This window comes from Argopecten irradians, chromosome 10, assembly GCF_041381155.1.
Source record: "Argopecten irradians isolate NY chromosome 10, Ai_NY, whole genome shotgun sequence".
NCBI lineage: Eukaryota > Metazoa > Mollusca > Bivalvia > Pectinida > Pectinidae > Argopecten > Argopecten irradians.
Window position 1 is genome coordinate 3,114,097 of NC_091143.1, and position 20,748 is coordinate 3,134,844.

General features: G+C 41.7%; 1 protein-coding gene across 3 annotated transcripts in view; it reads right to left on the bottom strand.

The window, feature by feature from the left end:
* Nucleotides 1-17,666, bottom strand: part of LOC138332913 (15-hydroxyprostaglandin dehydrogenase [NAD(+)]-like) — a 29,467-nt gene extending 11,801 nt beyond the window's left edge. For all 3 annotated transcript variants that reach the window (XM_069280939.1, XM_069280940.1, XM_069280938.1), the window contains exon 1: nt 17,466-17,666. In XM_069280939.1, coding sequence (XP_069137040.1) covers nt 17,466-17,558 — 93 coding nt within the window. In that variant the 5' untranslated portion in view covers nt 17,559-17,666. The remainder of the gene's footprint in view (nt 1-17,465) is intronic.
* Nucleotides 17,667-20,748: the final 3,082 nt, after the last annotated feature.

Below are 20,748 nucleotides of genomic sequence, written 5' to 3' on the forward strand. Positions count from 1 at the left end.
TAGAGGTCATCATCATCACGCTTGTGGGGTAACTGTGAGCTGTGTAATACTATGTCAGCATTGCCCCATATCTGATGTGAACTACTGTGAGCTGTGTAATACTATGTCAGCATTGCCCCATATCTGATGTGAACTACTGTGAGCTGTGTAATACTATGTCAGCATTGCCCCATATCTGATGTGAACTACTACTGTGAGCTGTGTAATACTATGTCAGCATTGCCCCATATCTGATGTGAACTACTGTGAGCTGTGTAATACTATGTCAGCATTGCCCCATATCTGATGTGAACTACTGTGAGCTGTGTAATACTATGTCAGCATTGCCCCATATCTGATGTGAACTACTGTGAGCTGTGTAATACTATGTCAGCATTGCCCCATATCTGATGTGAACTACTGTGAGCTGTGTAATACTATGTCGGCATTGCCCCATATCTGATGTGAACTACTGTGAGCTGTGTAATACTATGTCAGCATTGCCCCATATCTGATGTGAACTACTGTGAGCTGTGTAATACTATGTCAGCATTGCCCCATATCTGATGTGAACTACTGTGAGCTGTGTAATACTATGTCAGCATTGCCCCATATCTGATGTGAACTACTGTGAGCTGTGTAATACTATGTCAGCATTGCCCCATATCTGATGTGAACTACTGTGAGCTGTGTAATACTATGTCAGCATTGCCCCATATCTGATGTGAAACTACTGTGAGCTGTGTAATACTATGTCAGCATTGCCCCATATCTGATGTGAACTACTGTGAGCTGTGTAATACTATGTCAGCATTGCCCCCATAATCTGATGTGAACTACTGTGAGCTGTGTAATACTATGTCAGCATTGCCCCATATCTGATGTGAACTACTACTGTGAGCTGTGTAATACTATGTCAGCATTGCCCCATATCTGATGTGAACTACTGTGAGCTGTGTAATACTATGTCAGCATTGCCCCATATCTGATGTGAACTACTGTGAGCTGTGTAATACTATGTCAGCATTGCCCCATATCTGATGTGAACTACTGTGAGCTGTGTAATACTATGTCAGCATTGCCCCATATCTGATGTGAACTACTGTGAGCTGTGTAATACTATGTCAGCATTGCCCCATATCTGATGTGAACTACTGTGAGCTGTGTAATACTATGTCAGCATTGCCCCATATCTGATGTGAACTACTGTGAGCTGTGTAATACTATGTCAGCATTGCCCCATATCTGATGTGAACTACTGTGAGCTGTGTAATACTATGTCAGCATTGCCCCATATCTGATGTGAACTACTGTGAGCTGTGTAATACTATGTCAGCATTGCCCCATATCTGATGTGAACTACTGTGAGCTGTGTAATACTATGTCAGCATTGCCCCATATCTGATGTGAACTACTGTGAGCTGTGTAATACTATGTCAGCATTGCCCCATATCTGATGTGAACTACTACTGTGAGCTGTGTAATACTATGTCAGCATTGCCCCATATCTGATGTGAACTACTACTGTGAGCTGTGTAATACTATGTCAGCATTGCCCCATATCTGATGTGAACTACTGTGAGCTGTGTAATACTATGTCAGCATTGCCCCATATCTGATGTGAACTACTGTGAGCTGTGTGTCAGCATTGCCCCATATCTGATGTACTACTGTGAGCTGTGTAATACTATGTCAGCATTGCCCCATATCTGATGTGAACTACTGTGAGCTGTGTAATACTATGTCAGCATTGCCCCATATCTGATGTGAACTACTACTGTGAGCTGTGTAATACTATGTCAGCATTGCCTCATATCTGATGTGAACTACTGTGAGCTGTGTAATACTATGTCAGCATTGCCCCATATCTGATGTGAACTACTACTGTGAGCTGTGTAATACTATGTCAGCATTGCCCCATATCTGATGTGAACTACTGTGAGCTGTGTAATACTATGTCAGCATTGCCCCATATCTGATGTGAACTACTGTGAGCTGTGTAATACTATGTCAGCATTGCCCCATATCTGATGTGAACTACTACTGTGAGCTGTGTAATACTATGTCAGCATTGCCCCATATCTGATGTGAACTACTGTGAGCTGTGTAATACTATGTCAGCATTGCCCCATATCTGATGTGAACTACTGTGAGCTGTGTAATACTATGTCAGCATTGCCCCATATCTGATGTGAACTACTACTGTGAGCTGTGTAATACTATGTCAGCATTGCCCCATATCTGATGTGAACTACTGTGAGCTGTGTAATACTATGTCAGCATTGCCCCATATCTGATGTGAACTACTGTGAGCTGTGTAATACTATGTCAGCATTGCCCCATATCTGATGTGAACTACTACTGTGAGCTGTGTAATACTATGTCAGCATTGCCCCATATCTGATGTGAACTACTACTGTGAGCTGTGTAATACTATGTCAGCATTGCCCCATATCTGATGTGAACTACTACTGTGAGCTGTGTAATACTATGTCAGCATTGCCCCATATCTGATGTGAACTACTGTGAGCTGTGTAATACTATGTCAGCATTGCCCCATATCTGATGTGAACTACTACTGTGAGCTGTGTAATACTACTGATGTGAACTAGCTGTAATACTATGTCAGCATTGCCCATATCTGATGTGAACTACTACTGTGAGCTGTGTAATACTATGTCAGCATTGCCCCATATCTGATGTGAACTACTACTGTGAGCTGTGTAATACTATGTCAGCATTGCCCCATATCTGATGTGAACTACTACTGTGAGCTGTGTAATACTATGTCAGCATTGCCCCATATCTGATGTGAACTACTACTGTGAGCTGTGTAATACTATGTCAGCATTGCCCCATATCTGATGTGAACTACTGTGAGCTGTGTAATACTATGTCAGCATTGCCCCATATCTGATGTGAACTACTGTGAGCTGTGTAATACTATGTCAGCATTGCCCCATATCTGATGTGAACTACTGTGAGCTGTGTAATACTATGTCAGCATTGCCCCATATCTGATGTGAACTACTACTGTGAGCTGTGTAATACTATGTCAGCATTGCCCCATATCTGATGTGAACTACTACTGTGAGCTGTGTAATACTATGTCAGCATTGCCCCATATCTGATGTGAACTACTACTGTGAGCTGTGTAATACTATGTCAGCATTGCCCCATATCTGATGTGAACTACTGTGAGCTGTGTAATACTATGTCAGCATTGCCCCATATCTGATGTGAACTACTACTGTGAGCTGTGTAATACTATGTCAGCATTGCCCCATATCTGATGTGAACTACTGTGAGCTGTGTAATACTATGTCAGCATTGCCCCATATCTGATGTGAACTACTACTGTGAGCTGTGTAATACTATGTCAGCATTGCCCCATATCTGATGTGAACTACTACTGTGAGCTGTGTAATACTATGTCAGCATTGCCCCATATCTGATGTGAACTACTGTGAGCTGTGTAAATACTATGTCAGCATTGCCCCATATCTGATGTGAACTACTACTGTGAGCTGTGTAATACTATGTCAGCATTGCCCCATATCTGATGTGAACTACTACTGTCAGCTGTGTAATACTATGTCAGCATTGCCCCATATCTGATGTGAACTACTACTGTGAGCTGTGTAATACTATGTCAGCATTGCCCCATATCTGATGTGAACTACTACTGTGAGCTGTGTAATACTATGTCAGCATTGCCCCATATCTGATGTGAACTACTACTGTGAGCTGTGTAATACTATGTCAGCATTGCCCCATATCTGATGTGAACTACTACTGTGAGCTGTGTAATACTATGTCAGCATTGCCCCATATCTGATGTGAACTACTGTGAGCTGTGTAATACTATGTCAGCATTGCCCCATATCTGATGTGAACTACTGTGAGCTGTGTAATACTATGTCAGCATTGCCCCATATCTGATGTGAACTACTGTGAGCTGTGTAATACTATGTCAGCATTGCCCCATATCTGATGTGAACTACTACTGTGAGCTGTGTAATACTATGTCAGCATTGCCCCATATCTGATGTGAACTACTACTGTGAGCTGTGTAATACTATGTCAGCATTGCCCCATATCTGATGTGAATACTACTGTGAGCTGTGTAATACTATGTCAGCATTGCCCCATATCTGATGTGAACTACTGTGAGCTGTGTAATACTATGTCAGCATTGCCCCATATCTGATGTGAACTACTGTGAGCTGTGTAATACTATGTCAGCATTGCCCCATATCTGATGTGACTACTGTGAGCTGTGTAATACTATGTCAGCATTGCCCCATATCTGATGTGAACTACTACTGTGAGCTGTGTAATACTATGTCAGCATTGCCCCATATCTGATGTGAACTACTGTGAGCTGTGTAATACTATGTCAGCATTGCCCCATATCTGATGTGAACTACTGTGAGCTGTGTAATACTATGTCAGCATTGCCCCATATCTGATGTGAAACTACTGTGAGCTGTGTAATACTATGTCAGCATTGCCCCATATCTGATGTGAACTACTGTGAGCTGTGTAATACTATGTCAGCATTGCCCCATATCTGATGTGAACTACTGTGAGCTGTGTAATACTATGTCAGCATTGCCCCATATCTGATGTGAACTACTACTGTGAGCTGTGTAATACTATGTCAGCATTGCCCCATATCTGATGTGAACTACTACTGTGAGCTGTGTAATACTATGTCAGCATTGCCCCATATCTGATGTGAACTACTACTGTGAGCTGTGTAATACTATGTCAGCATTGCCCCATATCTGATGTGAACTACTACTGTGAGCTGTGTAATACTATGTCAGCATTGCCCCATATCTGATGTGAACTACTACTGTGAGCTGTGTAATACTATGTCAGCATTGCCCCATATCTGATGTGAACTACTACTGTGAGCTGTGTAATACTATGTCAGCATTGCCCCATATCTGATGTGAACTACTGTGAGCTGTGTAATACTATGTCAGCATTGCCCCATATCTAATGTGAACTACTACTGTGAGCTGTGTAATACTATGTCAGCATTGCCCCATATCTGATGTGAACTACTACTGTGAGCTGTGTAATACTATGTCAGCATTGCCCCATATCTGATGTGAACTACTACTGTGAGCTGTGTAATACTATGTCAGCATTGCCCCATATCTGATGTGAACTACTGTGAGCTGTGTAATACTATGTCAGCATTGCCCCATATCTGATGTGAACTACTGTGAGCTGTGTAATACTATGTCAGCATTGCCCCATATCTGATGTGAACTACTGTGAGCTGTGTAATACTATGTCAGCATTGCCCCATATCTGATGTGAACTACTGTGAGCTGTGTAATACTATGTCAGCATTGCCCCATATCTGATGTGAACTACTACTGTGAGCTGTGTAATACTATGTCAGCATTGCCCCATATCTGATGTGAACTACTGTGAGCTGTGTAATACTATGTCAGCATTGCCCCATATCTGATGTGAACTACTGTGAGCTGTGTAATACTATGTCAGCATTGCCCCATATCTGATGTGAACTACTGTGAGCTGTGTAATACTATGTCAGCATTGCCCCATATCTGATGTGAACTACTGTGAGCTGTGTAATACTATGTCAGCATTGCCCCATATCTGATGTGAACTACTACTGTGAGCTGTGTAATACTATGTCAGCATTGCCCCATATCTGATGTGAACTACTGTGAGCTGTGTAATACTATGTCAGCATTGCCCCATATCTGATGTGAAACTACTGTGAGCTGTGTAATACTATGTCAGCATTGCCCCATATCTGATGTGAACTACTGTGAGCTGTGTAATACTATGTCAGCATTGCCCCATATCTGATGTGAACTACTGTGAGCTGTGTAATACTATGTCAGCATTGCCCCATATCTGATGTGAACTACTGTGAGCTGTGTAATACTATGTCAGCATTGCCCCATATCTGATGTGAACTACTACTACTGTGAGCTGTGTAATACTATGTCAGCATTGCCCCATATCTGATGTGAACTACTACTGTGAGCTGTGTAATACTATGTCAGCATTGCCCCATATCTGATGTGAACTACTGTGAGCTGTGTAATACTATGTCAGCATTGCCCCATATCTGATGTGAACTACTGTGAGCTGTGTAATACTATGTCAGCATTGCCCCATATCTGATGTGAACTACTGTGAGCTGTGTAATACTATGTCAGCATTGCCCCATATCTGATGTGAACTACTACTGTGAGCTGTGTAATACTATGTCAGCATTGCCCCATATCTGATGTGAACTACTGTGAGCTGTGTAATACTATGTCAGCATTGCCCCATATCTGATGTGAACTACTGTGAGCTGTGTAATACTATGTCAGCATTGCCCCATATCTGATGTGAACTACTGTGAGCTGTGTAATACTATGTCAGCATTGCCCCATATCTGATGTGAACTACTGTGAGCTGTGTAATACTATGTCAGCATTGCCCCATATCTGATGTGAACTACTGTGAGCTGTGTAAATACTATGTCAGCATTGCCCCATATCTGATGTGAACTACTGTGAGCTGTAATACTATGTCAGCATTGCCCCATATCTGATGTGAAACTACTGTGAGCTGTGTAATTACTATGTCAGCATTGCCCCATATCTGATGTGAACTACTGTGAGCTGTGATTACTATGTCAGCATTGCCCCATATCTGATGTGAACTACTGTGAGCTGTGTAATACTATGTCAGCATTGCCCCATATCTGATGTGACTACTACTGTGAGCTGTGTAATACTATGTCAGCATTGCCCCATATCTGATGTGAACTACTTTCACATTGTGCCCCACTTTCTAGCTGTGTTAACTACTGTGTGATCGGTGTTGTAATACTAGATGTCAGCATTGCCCCATATACTGATGTGAACTACTACTGTGAGCTGTGTTTTAAAATACTATGTCAGCATTGCCCCCCATATCTGGTATGATGTGAAGTGACTACTGTGAGCTGTGTATACTATGTCAGCATTGCCCCACATATCCTGATGTGTAACTACTGTGAGCTGTTGTGTTTGTGTAATACTATGTCAGCATTGCCCCATATCTGATGTGAAACTCACTACTGTGAGCTGTGTGTAATACTATGTCAGCATTGCCCCATATCTGATGTGAACTACTGTGAGCTGTGTAATACTATGTCAGCATTGCCCCATATCTGATGTGAACTTACTACTGTGAGCTGGTGTAATAATACTATGTCAGCATTGCCCCATATCTGATGTGAACTACTGTGAAATACAATGTCAGCATTGCCCCATAATCTGATGTTAATACTACTGTTGTCTGGTAATACTACAGGCATTGCCACATATCTGATGTGAACTACAAACTGTGAGCTGTGTAATACTAGCTAGTCAGCATTGCCTCCATCTGTGTGAACCTTCTGTGAGCTGTGTAATACTATGTCAGCTATCCTGACCACCATATCTCTGATGTGAACTACTGTGAGCTGTGTAATACTATGTCAGCATTGCCCCAGATCTGATGTGAACTACTGTGAGCTGTGGTAATACTATGTCAGCATTGCCCCATTATCTGATGTGAACTACTACTGTGAGCTGTGTAAATACTATGTCAGCATTGACCCATATCTGATAGTGAACTACTGTCGAGCTGTGTGTATAATACTATGTCAGCATTGCCCCATATCTGATGGGTGAATATACTGTGAGCTGTTGTAATACTATGTCCAGCATTGCTCCCCATTATCTGATTGTGCCATATCTGGAACTACTGTGAGCTGTGTTATTACTATGTCAGCATTGCCCCATATCTGATGTGAACTTACTGTGAGTTGTGTATGTGACAGTATCTGATGTGAACTACTGTGAGCTGTGTAATACTACTAGTGACCAGATAGAGTCTCGTGGAATCATTCTCCGGAGTGACAGTTTGTATGTCACCCCATATAGAGTACTAGTGACCATACTAGAGATCATACTCTCCATTTATGAATCTGAGAGAGTGACCAGTTTGTTTGTATGTAGAGTACTAGTGACCAGAAGAGATCATTCTCCGGAGTGACAGTTTGTATGTAGAGTACTAGTGACCAGAAGAGATCATTCTCCGGAGTGACAGTTTGTATGTGCAGAGTACTAGTGACCAGAAGAGATCATTCTCCGGAGTGACAGTTTGTATCAGAGTACTAGTGACCAGAAGAGATCATTCTCCGGAGTGACAGTTTGTATGTATAGTACTAGTGACCAGAAGAGATCATTCTCCGGAGTGACAGTTTGTATGTAGAGTACTAGTGACCAGAAGAGATCATTCTCCGGAGTGACAGTTTGTATGTAGAGTACTAGTGACCAGAAGAGATCATTCTCCGGAGTGACAGTTTGTATGTAGAGTACTAGTGACCAGAAGAGATCATTCTCCGGAGTGACAGTTTGTATGCAGAGTACTAGTGACCAGAAGAGATCATTCTCCGGAGTGACAGTTTGTATGTAGAGTACTAGTGACCAGAAGAGATCATTCTCCGGAGTGACAGTTTGTATGTAGAGTACTAGTGACCAGAAGAGATCATTCTCCGGAGTGACAGTTTGTATGTAGAGTACTAGTGACCAGAAGAGATCATTCTCCGGAGTGACAGTTTGTATGTAGAGTACTAGTGACCAGAAGAGATCATTCTCCGGAGTGACAGTTTGTATGCAGAGTACTAGTGACCAGAAGAGATCATTCTCCGGAGTGACAGTTTGTATGTAGAGTACTAGTGACCAGAAGAGATCATTCTCCGGAGTGACAGTTTGTATGTAGAGTACTAGTGACCAGAAGAGATCATTCTCCGGAGTGACAGTTTGTATGCAGAGTACTAGTGACCAGAAGAGATCATTCTCCGGAGTGACAGTTTGTATGTAGAGTACTAGTGACCAGAAGAGATCATTCTCCGGAGTGACATTTTGTATGCAGAGTACTAGTGACCAGAAGAGATCATTCTCCGGAGTGACAGTTTTGTATGTAGAGTACTAGTGACCAGAAAGATCATTCTCCGGAGTGACAGTTTGTATGTAGAGTACTAGTGACCAAAGAGATCATTCTCCGGAGTGACAGTTTGTATGTAGAGTACTAGTGACCAGAAGAGATCATTCTCCGGAGTGACAGTTTGTATGTAGAGTACTAGTGACCAGAAGAGATCATTCTCCGGAGTGACAGTTTGTATGTAGAGTACTAGTGACCAGAAGAGATCATTCTCCGGAGTGACAGTTTGTATGTAGAGTACTAGTGACCAGAAGAGATCATTCTCCGGAGTGACAGTTTGTATGTAGAGTACTAGTGACCAGAAGAGATCATTCTCCGGAGTGACAGTTTGTATGTAGAGTACTAGTGACCAGAAGAGATCATTCTCCGGAGTGACAGTTTGTATGTAGAGTACTAGTGACCAGAAGAGATCATTCTCCGGAGTGACAGTTTGTATGCAGAGTACTAGTGACCAGAAGAGATCATTCTCCGGAGTGACAGTTTGTATGCAGAGTACTAGTGACCAGAAGAGATCATTCTCCGGAGTGACAGTTTGTATGCAGAGTACTAGTGACCAGAAGAGATCATTCTCCGGAGTGACAGTTTGTATGTAGAGTACTAGTGACCAGAAAAGAGATCATTCTCCGGAGTGACAGTTTGTATGTAGAGTACTAGTGACCAGAAGAGATCATTCTCCGGAGTGACAGTTTGTATGTACAGTACTAGTGACCAGAAGAGATCATTCTCCGGAGTGACAGTTTGTATGTAGAGTACTAGTGACCAGAAGAGATCATTCTCCGGAGTGACAGTTTGTATGTAGAGTACTAGTGACCAGAAGAGATCATTCTCCGGAGTGACAGTTTGTATGTAGAGTACTAGTGACCAGAAGAGATCATTCTCCGGAGTGACAGTTTGTATGTAGAGTACTAGTGACCAGAAGAGATCATTCTCCGGAGTGACAGTTTGTATGTAGAGTACTAGTGACCAGAAGAGATCATTCTCCGGAGTGACAGTTTGTATGTAGAGTACTAGTGACCAGAAGAGATCATTCTCCGGAGTGACAGTTTGTATGAGAGTACTAGTGACCAGAAGAGATCATTCTCCGGAGTGACAGTTGTATGAGAGTACTATGACCAGAAGAGATCATTCTCCGGAGTGACAGTTTGTATGTACAGTACTAGTGACCAGAAGAGATCATACTCCGGAGTGACAGTTTGTGTGTACAGTACTAGTGACCAGAAGAGATCATTCTCCGGAGTGACAGTTTGTATGTACAGTACTAGTGACCAGAAGAGATCATTCTCCGGAGTGACAGTTTGTATGTACAGTACTAGTGACCAGAAGAGATCATTCTCCGGAGTGACAGTTTGTATGTAGAGTACTAGTGACCAGAAGAGATCATTCTCCGGAGTGACAGTTTGTATGTACAGTACTAGTGACCAGAAGAGATCATTCTCCGGAGTGACAGTTTTGTATGTAGAGTACTAGTGACCAGAAGAGATCATTCTCCGGAGTGACAGTTTGTATGTAGAGTACTAGTGACCAGAAGAGATCATTCTCCGGAGTGACAGTTTGTATGCAGAGTACTAGTGACCAGAAGAGATCATTCTCCGGAGTGACAGTTTGTATGTAGAGTACTAGTGACCAGAAGAGATCATTCTCCGGAGTGACAGTTTGTATGTAGAGTACTAGTGACCAGAAGAGATCATTCTCCGGAGTGACAGTTTGTATGTAGAGTACTAGTGACCAGAAGAGATCATTCTCCGGAGTGACAGTTTGTATGTAGAGTACTAGTGACCAGAAGAGATCATTCTCCGGAGTGACAGTTTGTATGTAGAGTACTAGTGACCAGAAGAGATCATTCTCCGGAGTGACAGTTTGTATGTAGAGTACTAGTGACCAGAAGAGATCATTCTCCGGAGTGACAGTTTGTATGTAGAGTACTAGTGACCAGAAGAGATCATTCTCCGGAGTGACAGTTTGTATGTAGAGTACTAGTGACCAGAAGAGATCATTCTCCGGAGTGACAGTTTGTATGTAGAGTACTAGTGACCAGAAGAGATCATTCTCCGGAGTGACAGTTTGTATGCAGAGTACTAGTGACCAGAAGAGATCATTCTCCGGAGTGACAGTTTGTATGTAGAGTACTAGTGACCAGAAGAGATCATTCTCCGGAGTGACAGTTTGTATGTAGAGTACTAGTGACCAGAAGAGATCATTCTCCGGAGTGACAGTTGTATGTAGAGTACTAGTGACCAGAAGAGATCATTCTCCGGAGTGACAGTTTGTATGTAGAGTACTAGTGACCAGAAGAGATCATTCTCCGGAGTGACAGTTAGTATGTACAGTACTAGTGACCAGAAGAGATCATTCTCCGGAGTGACAGTTTGTATGTAGAGTACTAGTGACCAGAAGAGATCATTCTCCGGAGTGACAGTTTGTATGTAGAGTACTAGTGACCAGAAGAGATCATTCTCCGGAGTGACAGTTTGTATGTAGAGTACTAGTGACCAGAAGAGATCATTCTCCGGAGTGACAGTTTGTATGCAGAGTACTAGTGACCAGAAGAGATCATTCTCCGGAGTGACAGTTTGTATGTAGAGTACTAGTGACCAGAAGAGATCATTCTCCGGAGTGACAGTTTGTATGCAGAGTACTAGTGACCAGAAGAGATCATTCTCCGGAGTGACAGTTTGTATGCAGAGTACTAGTGACCAGAAGAGATCATTCTCCGGAGTGACAGTTTGTATGTAGAGTACTAGTGACCAGAAGAGATCATTCTCCGGAGTGACAGTTTGTATGCAGAGTACTAGTGACCAGAAGAGATCATTCTCCGGAGTGACAGTTTGTATGTAGAGTACTAGTGACCAGAAGAGATCATTCTCCGGAGTGACAGTTTGTATGTAGAGTACTAGTGACCAGAAGAGATCATTCTCCGGAGTGACAGTTTGTATGTAGAGTACTAGTGACCAGAAGAGATCATTCTCCGGAGTGACAGTTTGTATGCAGAGTACTAGTGACCAGAAGAGATCATTCTCCGGAGTGACAGTTTGTATGTAGAGTACTAGTGACCAGAAGAGATCATTCTCCGGAGTGACAGTTTGTATGCAGAGTACTAGTGACCAGAAGAGATCATTCTCCGGAGTGACAGTTTGTATGTAGAGTACTAGTGACCAGAAGAGATCATTCTCCGGAGTGACAGTTTGTATGCAGAGTACTAGTGACCAGAAGAAGAAGATCATTCTCCGGAGTGACAGTTTGTATGTAGAGTACTAGTGACCAGAAGAGATCATTCTCCGGAGTGACAGTTTGTATGTAGAGTACTAGTGACCAGAAGAGATCATTCTCCGGAGTGACAGTTAGTATGCAGAGTACTAGTGACCAGAAGAGATCATTCTCCGGAGTGACAGTTTGTATGCAGAGTACTAGTGACCAGAAGAGATCATTCTCCGGAGTGACAGTTTGTATGTAGAGTACTAGTGACCAGAAGAGATCATTCTCCGGAGTGACAGTTTGTATGTAGAGTACTAGTGACCAGAAGAGATCATTCTCCGGAGTGACAGTTTGTATGTAGAGTACTAGTGACCAGAAGAGATCATTCTCCGGAGTGACAGTTTGTATGTAGAGTACTAGTGACCAGAAGAGATCATTCTCCGGAGTGACAGTTTGTATGTAGAGTACTAGTGACCAGAAGAGATCATTCTCCGGAGTGACAGTTTGTATGTAGAGTACTAGTGACCAGAAGAGATCATTCTCCGGAGTGACAGTTTGTATGTAGAGTACTAGTGACCAGAAGAGATCATTCTCCGGAGTGACAGTTTGTATGTAGAGTACTAGTGACCAGAAGAGATCATTCTCCGGAGTGACAGTTTGTATGTAGAGTACTAGTGACCAGAAGAGATCATTCTCCGGAGTGACAGTTTGTATGTAGAGTACTAGTGACCAGAAGAGATCATTCTCCGGAGTGACAGTTAGTATGTAGAGTACTAGTGACCAGAAGAGATCATTCTCCGGAGTGACAGTTTGTATGTAGAGTACTAGTGACCAGAAGAGATCATTCTCCGGAGTGACAGTTTGTATGTAGAGTACTAGTGACCAGAAGAGATCATTCTCCGGAGTGACAGTTTGTATGTAGAGTACTAGTGACCAGAAGAGATCATTCTCCGGAGTGACAGTTTGTATGTAGAGTACTAGTGACCAGAAGAGATCATTCTCCGGAGTGACAGTTTGTATGTAGAGTACTAGTGACCAGAAGAGATCATTCTCCGGAGTGACAGTGTATGTAGTAGTAAGGACAGAGGACTAGTGACAGTGACAGTTTGTAAGACTAGTGACCAGAAGAGATCATTCTCCGGAGTGACAGTTTGTATGTAGAGTACTAGTGACCAGAAGAGATCATTCTCCGGAGTGACAGTTTGTATGTAGAGTACTAGTGACCAGAAGAGATCATTCTCCGGAGTGACAGTTTGTATGTAGAGTACTAGTGACCAGAAGAGATCATTCTCCGGAGTGACAGTTTGTATGTAGAGTACTAGTGACCAGAAGAGATCATTCTCCGGAGTGACAGTTTGTATGTAGAGTACTAGTGACCAGAAGAGATCATTCTCCGGAGTGACAGTTTGTATGTAGAGTACTAGTGACCAGAAGAGATCATTCTCCGGAGTGACAGTTTGTATGCAGAGTACTAGTGACCAGAAGAGATCATTCTCCGGAGTGACAGTTTGTATGTAGAGTACTAGTGACCAGAAGAGATCATTCTCCGGAGTGACAGTTTGTATGCAGAGTACTAGTGACCAGAAGAGATCATTCTCCGGAGTGACAGTTTGTATGCAGAGTACTAGTGACCAGAAGAGATCATTCTCCGGAGTGACAGTTTGTATGTAGAGTACTAGTGACCAGAAGAGATCATTCTCCGGAGTGACAGTTTGTATGTAGAGTACTAGTGACCAGAAGAGATCATTCTCCGGAGTGACAGTTTGTATGTAGAGTACTAGTGACCAGAAGAGATCATTCTCCGGAGTGACAGTTTGTATGTAGAGTACTAGTGACCAGAAGAGATCATTCTCCGGAGTGACAGTTTGTATGTAGAGTACTAGTGACCAGAAGAGATCATTCTCCGGAGTGACAGTTTGTATGTAGAGTACTAGTGACCAGAAGAGATCATTCTCCGGAGTGACAGTTTGTATGTAGAGTACTAGTGACCAGAAGAGATCATTCTCCGGAGTGACAGTTGTAAGTTGTTGTAGAGTACTAGTGACCAGAAGAGATCATTCTCCGGAGTGACAGTTTGTATGTAGAGTACTAGTGACCAGAAGAGATCATTCTCCGGAGTGACAGTTTGTATGTAGAGTACTAGTGACCAGAAGAGATCATTCTCCGGAGTGACAGTTTGTATGTAGAGTACTAGTGACCAGAAGAGATCATTCTCCGGAGTGACAGTTTGTATGTAGAGTACTAGTGACCAGAAGAGATCATTCTCCGGAGTGACAGTTTGTATGTAGAGTACTAGTGACCAGAAGAGATCATTCTCCGGAGTGACAGTTTGTATGTAGAGTACTAGTGACCAGAAGAGATCATTCTCCGGAGTGACAGTTTGTATGTACAGTACTAGTGACCAGAAGAGATCATTCTCCGGAGTGACAGTTTGTATGTAGAGTACTAGTGACCAGAAGAGATCATTCTCCGGAGTGACAGTTTGTATGTAGAGTACTAGTGACCAGAAGAGATCATTCTCCGGAGTGACAGTTTGTATGTAGAGTACTAGTGACCAGAAGAGATCATTCTCCGGAGTGACAGTTTGTATGTAGAGTACTAGTGACCAGAAGAGATCATTCTCCGGAGTGACAGTTTGTATGTAGAGTACTAGTGACCAGAAGAGATCATTCTCCGGAGTGACAGTTTGTATGTAGAGTACTAGTGACCAGAAGAGATCATTCTCCGGAGTGACAGTTTGTATGCAGAGTACTAGTGACCAGAAGAGATCATTCTCCGGAGTGACAGTTTGTATGTAGAGTACTAGTGACCAGAAGAGATCATTCTCCGGAGTGACAGTTTGTATGTAGAGTACTAGTGACCAGAAGAGATCATTCTCCGGAGTGACAGTTTGTATGTAGAGTACTAGTGACCAGAAGAGATCATTCTCCGGAGTGACAGTTTGTATGTAGAGTACTAGTGACCAGAAGAGATCATTCTCCGGAGTGACAGTTTGTATGTAGAGTACTAGTGACCAGAAGAGATCATTCTCCGGAGTGACAGTTTGTATGTAGAGTACTAGTGACCAGAAGAGATCATTCTCCGGAGTGACAGTTTGTATGTAGAGTACTAGTGACCAGAAGAGATCATTCTCCGGAGTGACAGTTTGTATGTAGAGTACTAGTGACCAGAAGAGATCACCAGAAAGAGTACTAGTGACCAGAAGAGATCATTCTCCGGAGTGACAGTTTGTATGTAGAGTACTAGTGACCAGAAGAGATCATTCTCCGGAGTGACAGTTTGTATGTAGAGTACTAGTGACCAGAAGAGATCATTCTCCGGAGTGACAGTTTGTATGTAGAGTACTAGTGACCAGAAGAGATCATTCTCCGGAGTGACAGTTTGTATGTAGAGTACTAGTGACCAGAAGAGATCATTCTCCGGAGTGACAGTTTGTATGTAGAGTACTAGTGACCAGAAGAGATCATTCTCCGGAGTGACAGTTTGTATGTAGAGTACTAGTGACCAGAAGAGATCATTCTCCGGAGTGACAGTTTGTATGTAGAGTACTAGTGACCAGAAGAGATCATTCTCCGGAGTGACAGTTTGTATGTAGAGTACCAGTGACCAGAAGAGATCATTCTCCGGAGTGACAGTTTGTATGTAGAGTACTAGTGACCAGAAGAGATCATTCTCCGGAGTGACAGTTTGTATGTAGAGTACTAGTGACCAGAAGAGATCATTCTCCGGAGTGACAGTTTGTATGTAGAGTACTAGTGACCAGAAGAGATCATTCTCCGGAGTGACAGTTTGTATGTAGAGTACTAGTGACCAGAAGAGATCATTCTCCGGAGTGACAGTTTGTATGTAGAGTACTAGTGACCAGAAGAGATCATTCTCCGGAGTGACAGTTTGTATGTAGAGTACTAGTGACCAGAAGAGATCATTCTCCGGAGTGACAGTTTGTATGCAGAGTACTAGTGACCAGAAGAGATCATTCTCCGGAGTCCGATTCTCCCTAGTGACCAGAAGAGATCATTCTCCGGAGTGACAGTTTGTATGTAGAGTACTAGTGACCAGAAGAGATCATTCTCCGGAGTGACAGTTTGTATGTAGAGTACTAGTGACCAGAAGAGATCATTCTCCGGAGTGACAGTTTGTATGTAGAGTACTAGTGACCAGAAGAGATCATTCTCCGGAGTGACAGTTTGTATGTAGAGTACTAGTGACCAGAAGAGATCATTCTCCGGAGTGACAGTTTGTATGTAGAGTACTAGTGACCAGAAGAGATCATTCTCCGGAGTGACAGTTTGTATGTAGAGTACTAGTGACCAGAAGAGATCATTCTCCGGAGTGACAGTTTGTATGTAGAGTACTAGTGACCAGAAGAGATCATTCTCCGGAGTGACAGTTTGTATGCAGAGTACTAGTGACCAGAAGAGATCATTCTCCGCTAGTGACCAGAAGAGATCATTCTCCGGAGTGACAGTTTGTATGTAGAGTACTAGTGACCAGAAGAGATCATTCTCCGGAGTGACAGTTAGTATGTAGAGTACTAGTGACCAGAAGAGATCATTCTCCGGAGTGACAGTTAGTATGTAGAGTACTAGTGACCAGAAGAGATCATTCTCCGGAGTGACAGTATGTAGAGTACTAGTGACCAGAAGAGATCATTCAGTATGTAGAGTACTAGTGACCAGAAGAGATCATTCTCCGGAGTGACAGTTAGTATGTAGAGTACTAGTGACCAGAAGAGATCATACTCCGGAGTGACAGTTTGTATGCAGAGTACTAGTGACCAGAAGAGATCATTCTCCGGAGTGACAGTTTGTATGTAGAGTACTAGTGACCAGAAGAGATCATTCGATAAGCGTATTTATGCAAAGTCACAAAACATTCGTATTTAAATGTGGTTTTAAATCATTGTTATCATGTGATACCGGTCTATAAATAAAACAATAGCAATAGGATAACGAAATTGATGTAAAGATATATATATGCATCGAATAATATGCACCGCTATAACACAGAGTACACTGTAAGATGAGTGTGACACGTTACGCCTCGTGACACAACAGATAAGAAATGTAAACACTACTAGACACTTTAACACATTATCTTGTGTGAACTCTGAACTAAGTTCGTAAGGTGTTAAAAAATGACGGTATTAAGCATACAAACATATTCGTATAGGTCCAGTCACAAAAATCAATTTAAGACTTACCTATAAACATGACTGTATATTATTGTGTGTATGAATAAAAATATAGGCTAAATGTATTATGTTTACTTACTCTTGCGCCACGTTGGAGTAACGCCCCCGCAAAAGCTTTTCCGAGTCCTTTCCCGGACCCAGTAACTAAGGCAACTTTGTTTGCAACCTGCATTTTACATCTAGTAGAGTTTACTTGAGAAATCGGATGATGTTTCTCACTCAGTGAAATAACATAATCACATACGGTGAGTAGAGGTCAACATTTGATAAATATCGCCGATTTGTAGTCACGCCGTGTAACCTTATACACATGATATTGATATTTTCACCTCGCTACGTCTCAATGAAACAAGTAAACTCTGAGCACTTCATTTCGTATTTGAAATACTGTATAAAGTGATAGTGTCAGTACTATGTAGATACTTGAAACTTGATGAGTTAGAATAATACGCATACTTTGTTGAAACGCGGACTTTAGGCTCATGCTGAACATACACATTTCGCCACGCGATCTTACGCGAATCGTTACAACAATGTATACGGTGACACTGCTATTTCCAATTTTAAGAGTTTTTTGTGATTACAACTGAAAAAAAACACACAGATGAGCGAAATACGTATATCGTATATATATATATATGAATTAAGAAGTTACACTTCAGTGACCATAGGTGGCACAGGTGGATTCTTTGAGGTCATGAATGAGGTCTGCAATGAAGTTTCACTCTTTGCCAAGTCTGGAAAGCACTTTAGAGAACTTTTTACTGGAGAGTCTTCAATGGTCTCTTTGCGCATACACCAGATGTGACACAACCAGCACCTTCAAGGGAGTGGGAAAAGTCAGACCAATGAGAAACATTTAACATTTATGCCCTCATTCATGACCTCGATGATATCACCTGTGCCATTTATGGATATATGGATGAATAGTACTTCATACGAATTATGGAGTTATGTGCTAAGGAGAACCAATGCCACCATTGGAAGAATGTGCATCTGGTGTAATTTCCATTATGCCGGAGAAGTCTGAAACAGCATATACGTACGATATGTTAGAATCTGAAAGAGATCCCACATCCCTGAACCTATTGTTCCTGATATGAACTCTGGCCATGGATGGGTCATAAAAGGCTAGAACAACACTGGTAATGCAGTGTCACAAGAGCTCATCGACATCGAAGACGTCGATCTGGCTTTCGACGAATTGGATACTGATATCTCGAGTACTCTGATTCGGACTGCATGTACCAGCTACCAGATATGCCGAGTCTCTTCAGTGGATAGGTCAGTGAGGCGAGAAAGCACGCACAATGATAATGGTTATCATTGAGAACCAGTGAAAGACATATAAGTGACATTGTAGTAACAATCTGACATTTTGCTTATGCTATGCATAGGAAATAAACAATGAATGTGCTCATTTTCAAAGACACAAACGCTTTGGGAACTGTTAATGATATTAACGGAAACACAGGCTTAGCTTAGGTTACATTTGTTACGCTATCAGTAGGTGTTGTGTTATTTTTGAGACGCTGCTAATCTACAAAATTGAGGGTATAACAATAATTCTTTTTTTTTTTTTTGCATTTCTATATATTTTTGCTGTTGTTTTTGTTTTTACTGATTGATAGGAGTTTAAATAACTGATTACGAGTAATAATTTGTTATTGGGAAACATTTCTGCTGCGTCAAGCCAAGTATGAAAAATTTGCTGAAAAATCAACATTTTTGAGCTTAAAAGCTTATTTTTTATTTCTTCCGTACAAATCACTACACATATTGGAATATTTTGTTCTGATATGTATTTGTAGTTCTATTGTGGTCATTTTGATACCACATTTGTCTACTTCAGTTGAAAAATATCAGTGTTATGACTATTCTTCATTTTTTTGTGAAATTCAAGATGGTGGTCATCTTGATGACGTCATAACCGGAAGTTCATCCCAAATTATGCAATGTTAACATTTGGATTTGTGATCAGTGGGTCATAAGGGTTCAGAAAAATATTGGTTCGGAGGTTTGGGGGGGGGGGGTGCATGTGGGACCCTCCTAGCCCATGGCCTAATTCGATCAGACCCAACAATGTCACAGAAGAGGCAAAAATTATTAATACTAGTGATGATCTTAATATTCTAAAGACTTATGGCGATTCAAGTCTGCTAAATCCACAGTAATGAAGCTACTACTAAACTGAAACTTTTAAATTCTGCCGTGTTGTGTTTTCATCACTGAAGTTCTTGTTTTTTTGTATTATTACAAATGCTTTGACTTGAGTGTCCCGGTATCTCAATCTGACCATCAGATGATAATAGAAATCTCCCTAATGGAGAGTTTACAGGTAATTTAAAGGAAAATGAGATGTTGCGGTTCAGCAGGGCGTCCGTCGGGGGACCTGACTGATTTGAGAGAGGTGAACCACATGTCTGCTATGATGTATAGATATTTCACCTCAGTATGGGACTCGATCCGTTATTTATCCTAAGTCACACAGCGTGACCACTACAAATTATACAGTATTAACACGTTTTTATTTTCTCTTCAATGGTCCCGACGTCTACATAGATTTATATTAGATTCTGTACATGACTTTTTACCCTATCCACGGTTCTCTTTGTTACCCTCTGACACATGTTACACCATTGTTTGCATTCATCCCATGACATGGTAAAATTACACTCGATGAATATCTTATCAGATCCAGTGCTCCCGCTAAGATGAGTACACGAGTAAAATACCCATTGAAAATCTGTCAATTACCCATAAACCTTAAATGAATGTGTACAATTTACTCCTACAACTACATGTTTATTTGTTTAACCCAACCGAACTAGTATGAACGCTTACATCCAGAAATAAAATAAGAAGAAATTTTGTGAAATCAGATGAATTCCAGTCATTTTTAAGAGCTGCATTAACTGTGTTTTTTGTTTCAGGTAGGTATTTGCACAATTGCGAATTTATCATTGTTGATATAAAACTATAACCACATAACTTTTATCGAAATATCTCTGTTATTTTTTGCTTCTCACTGTAATGGTTTCCTGTACCGTCGGACAGCACATCGACGACGATAGGCAGGATTATTATAACTAAAGATAACGTAAACACGTTTCTAGCAACCTTGTGCGTCCATCTCTTTATTCCGGGGTTCTTGTACAAGAGAGCAGGGGCAAGGGACATAACTCTAATACAAAACATTGTTATAGGTATAACACTACTATCACTACATGGTCCTAACACAGAAGTCAAAATTGTACCACTCTCCTCCAAAAGTGTGAGTACAATTATACACCCCTCCAAGAATTATCTGGAGCACTGGATCATATGAATTGATGTTGTTCGAAAAAAAAGGTTTTTCGCAA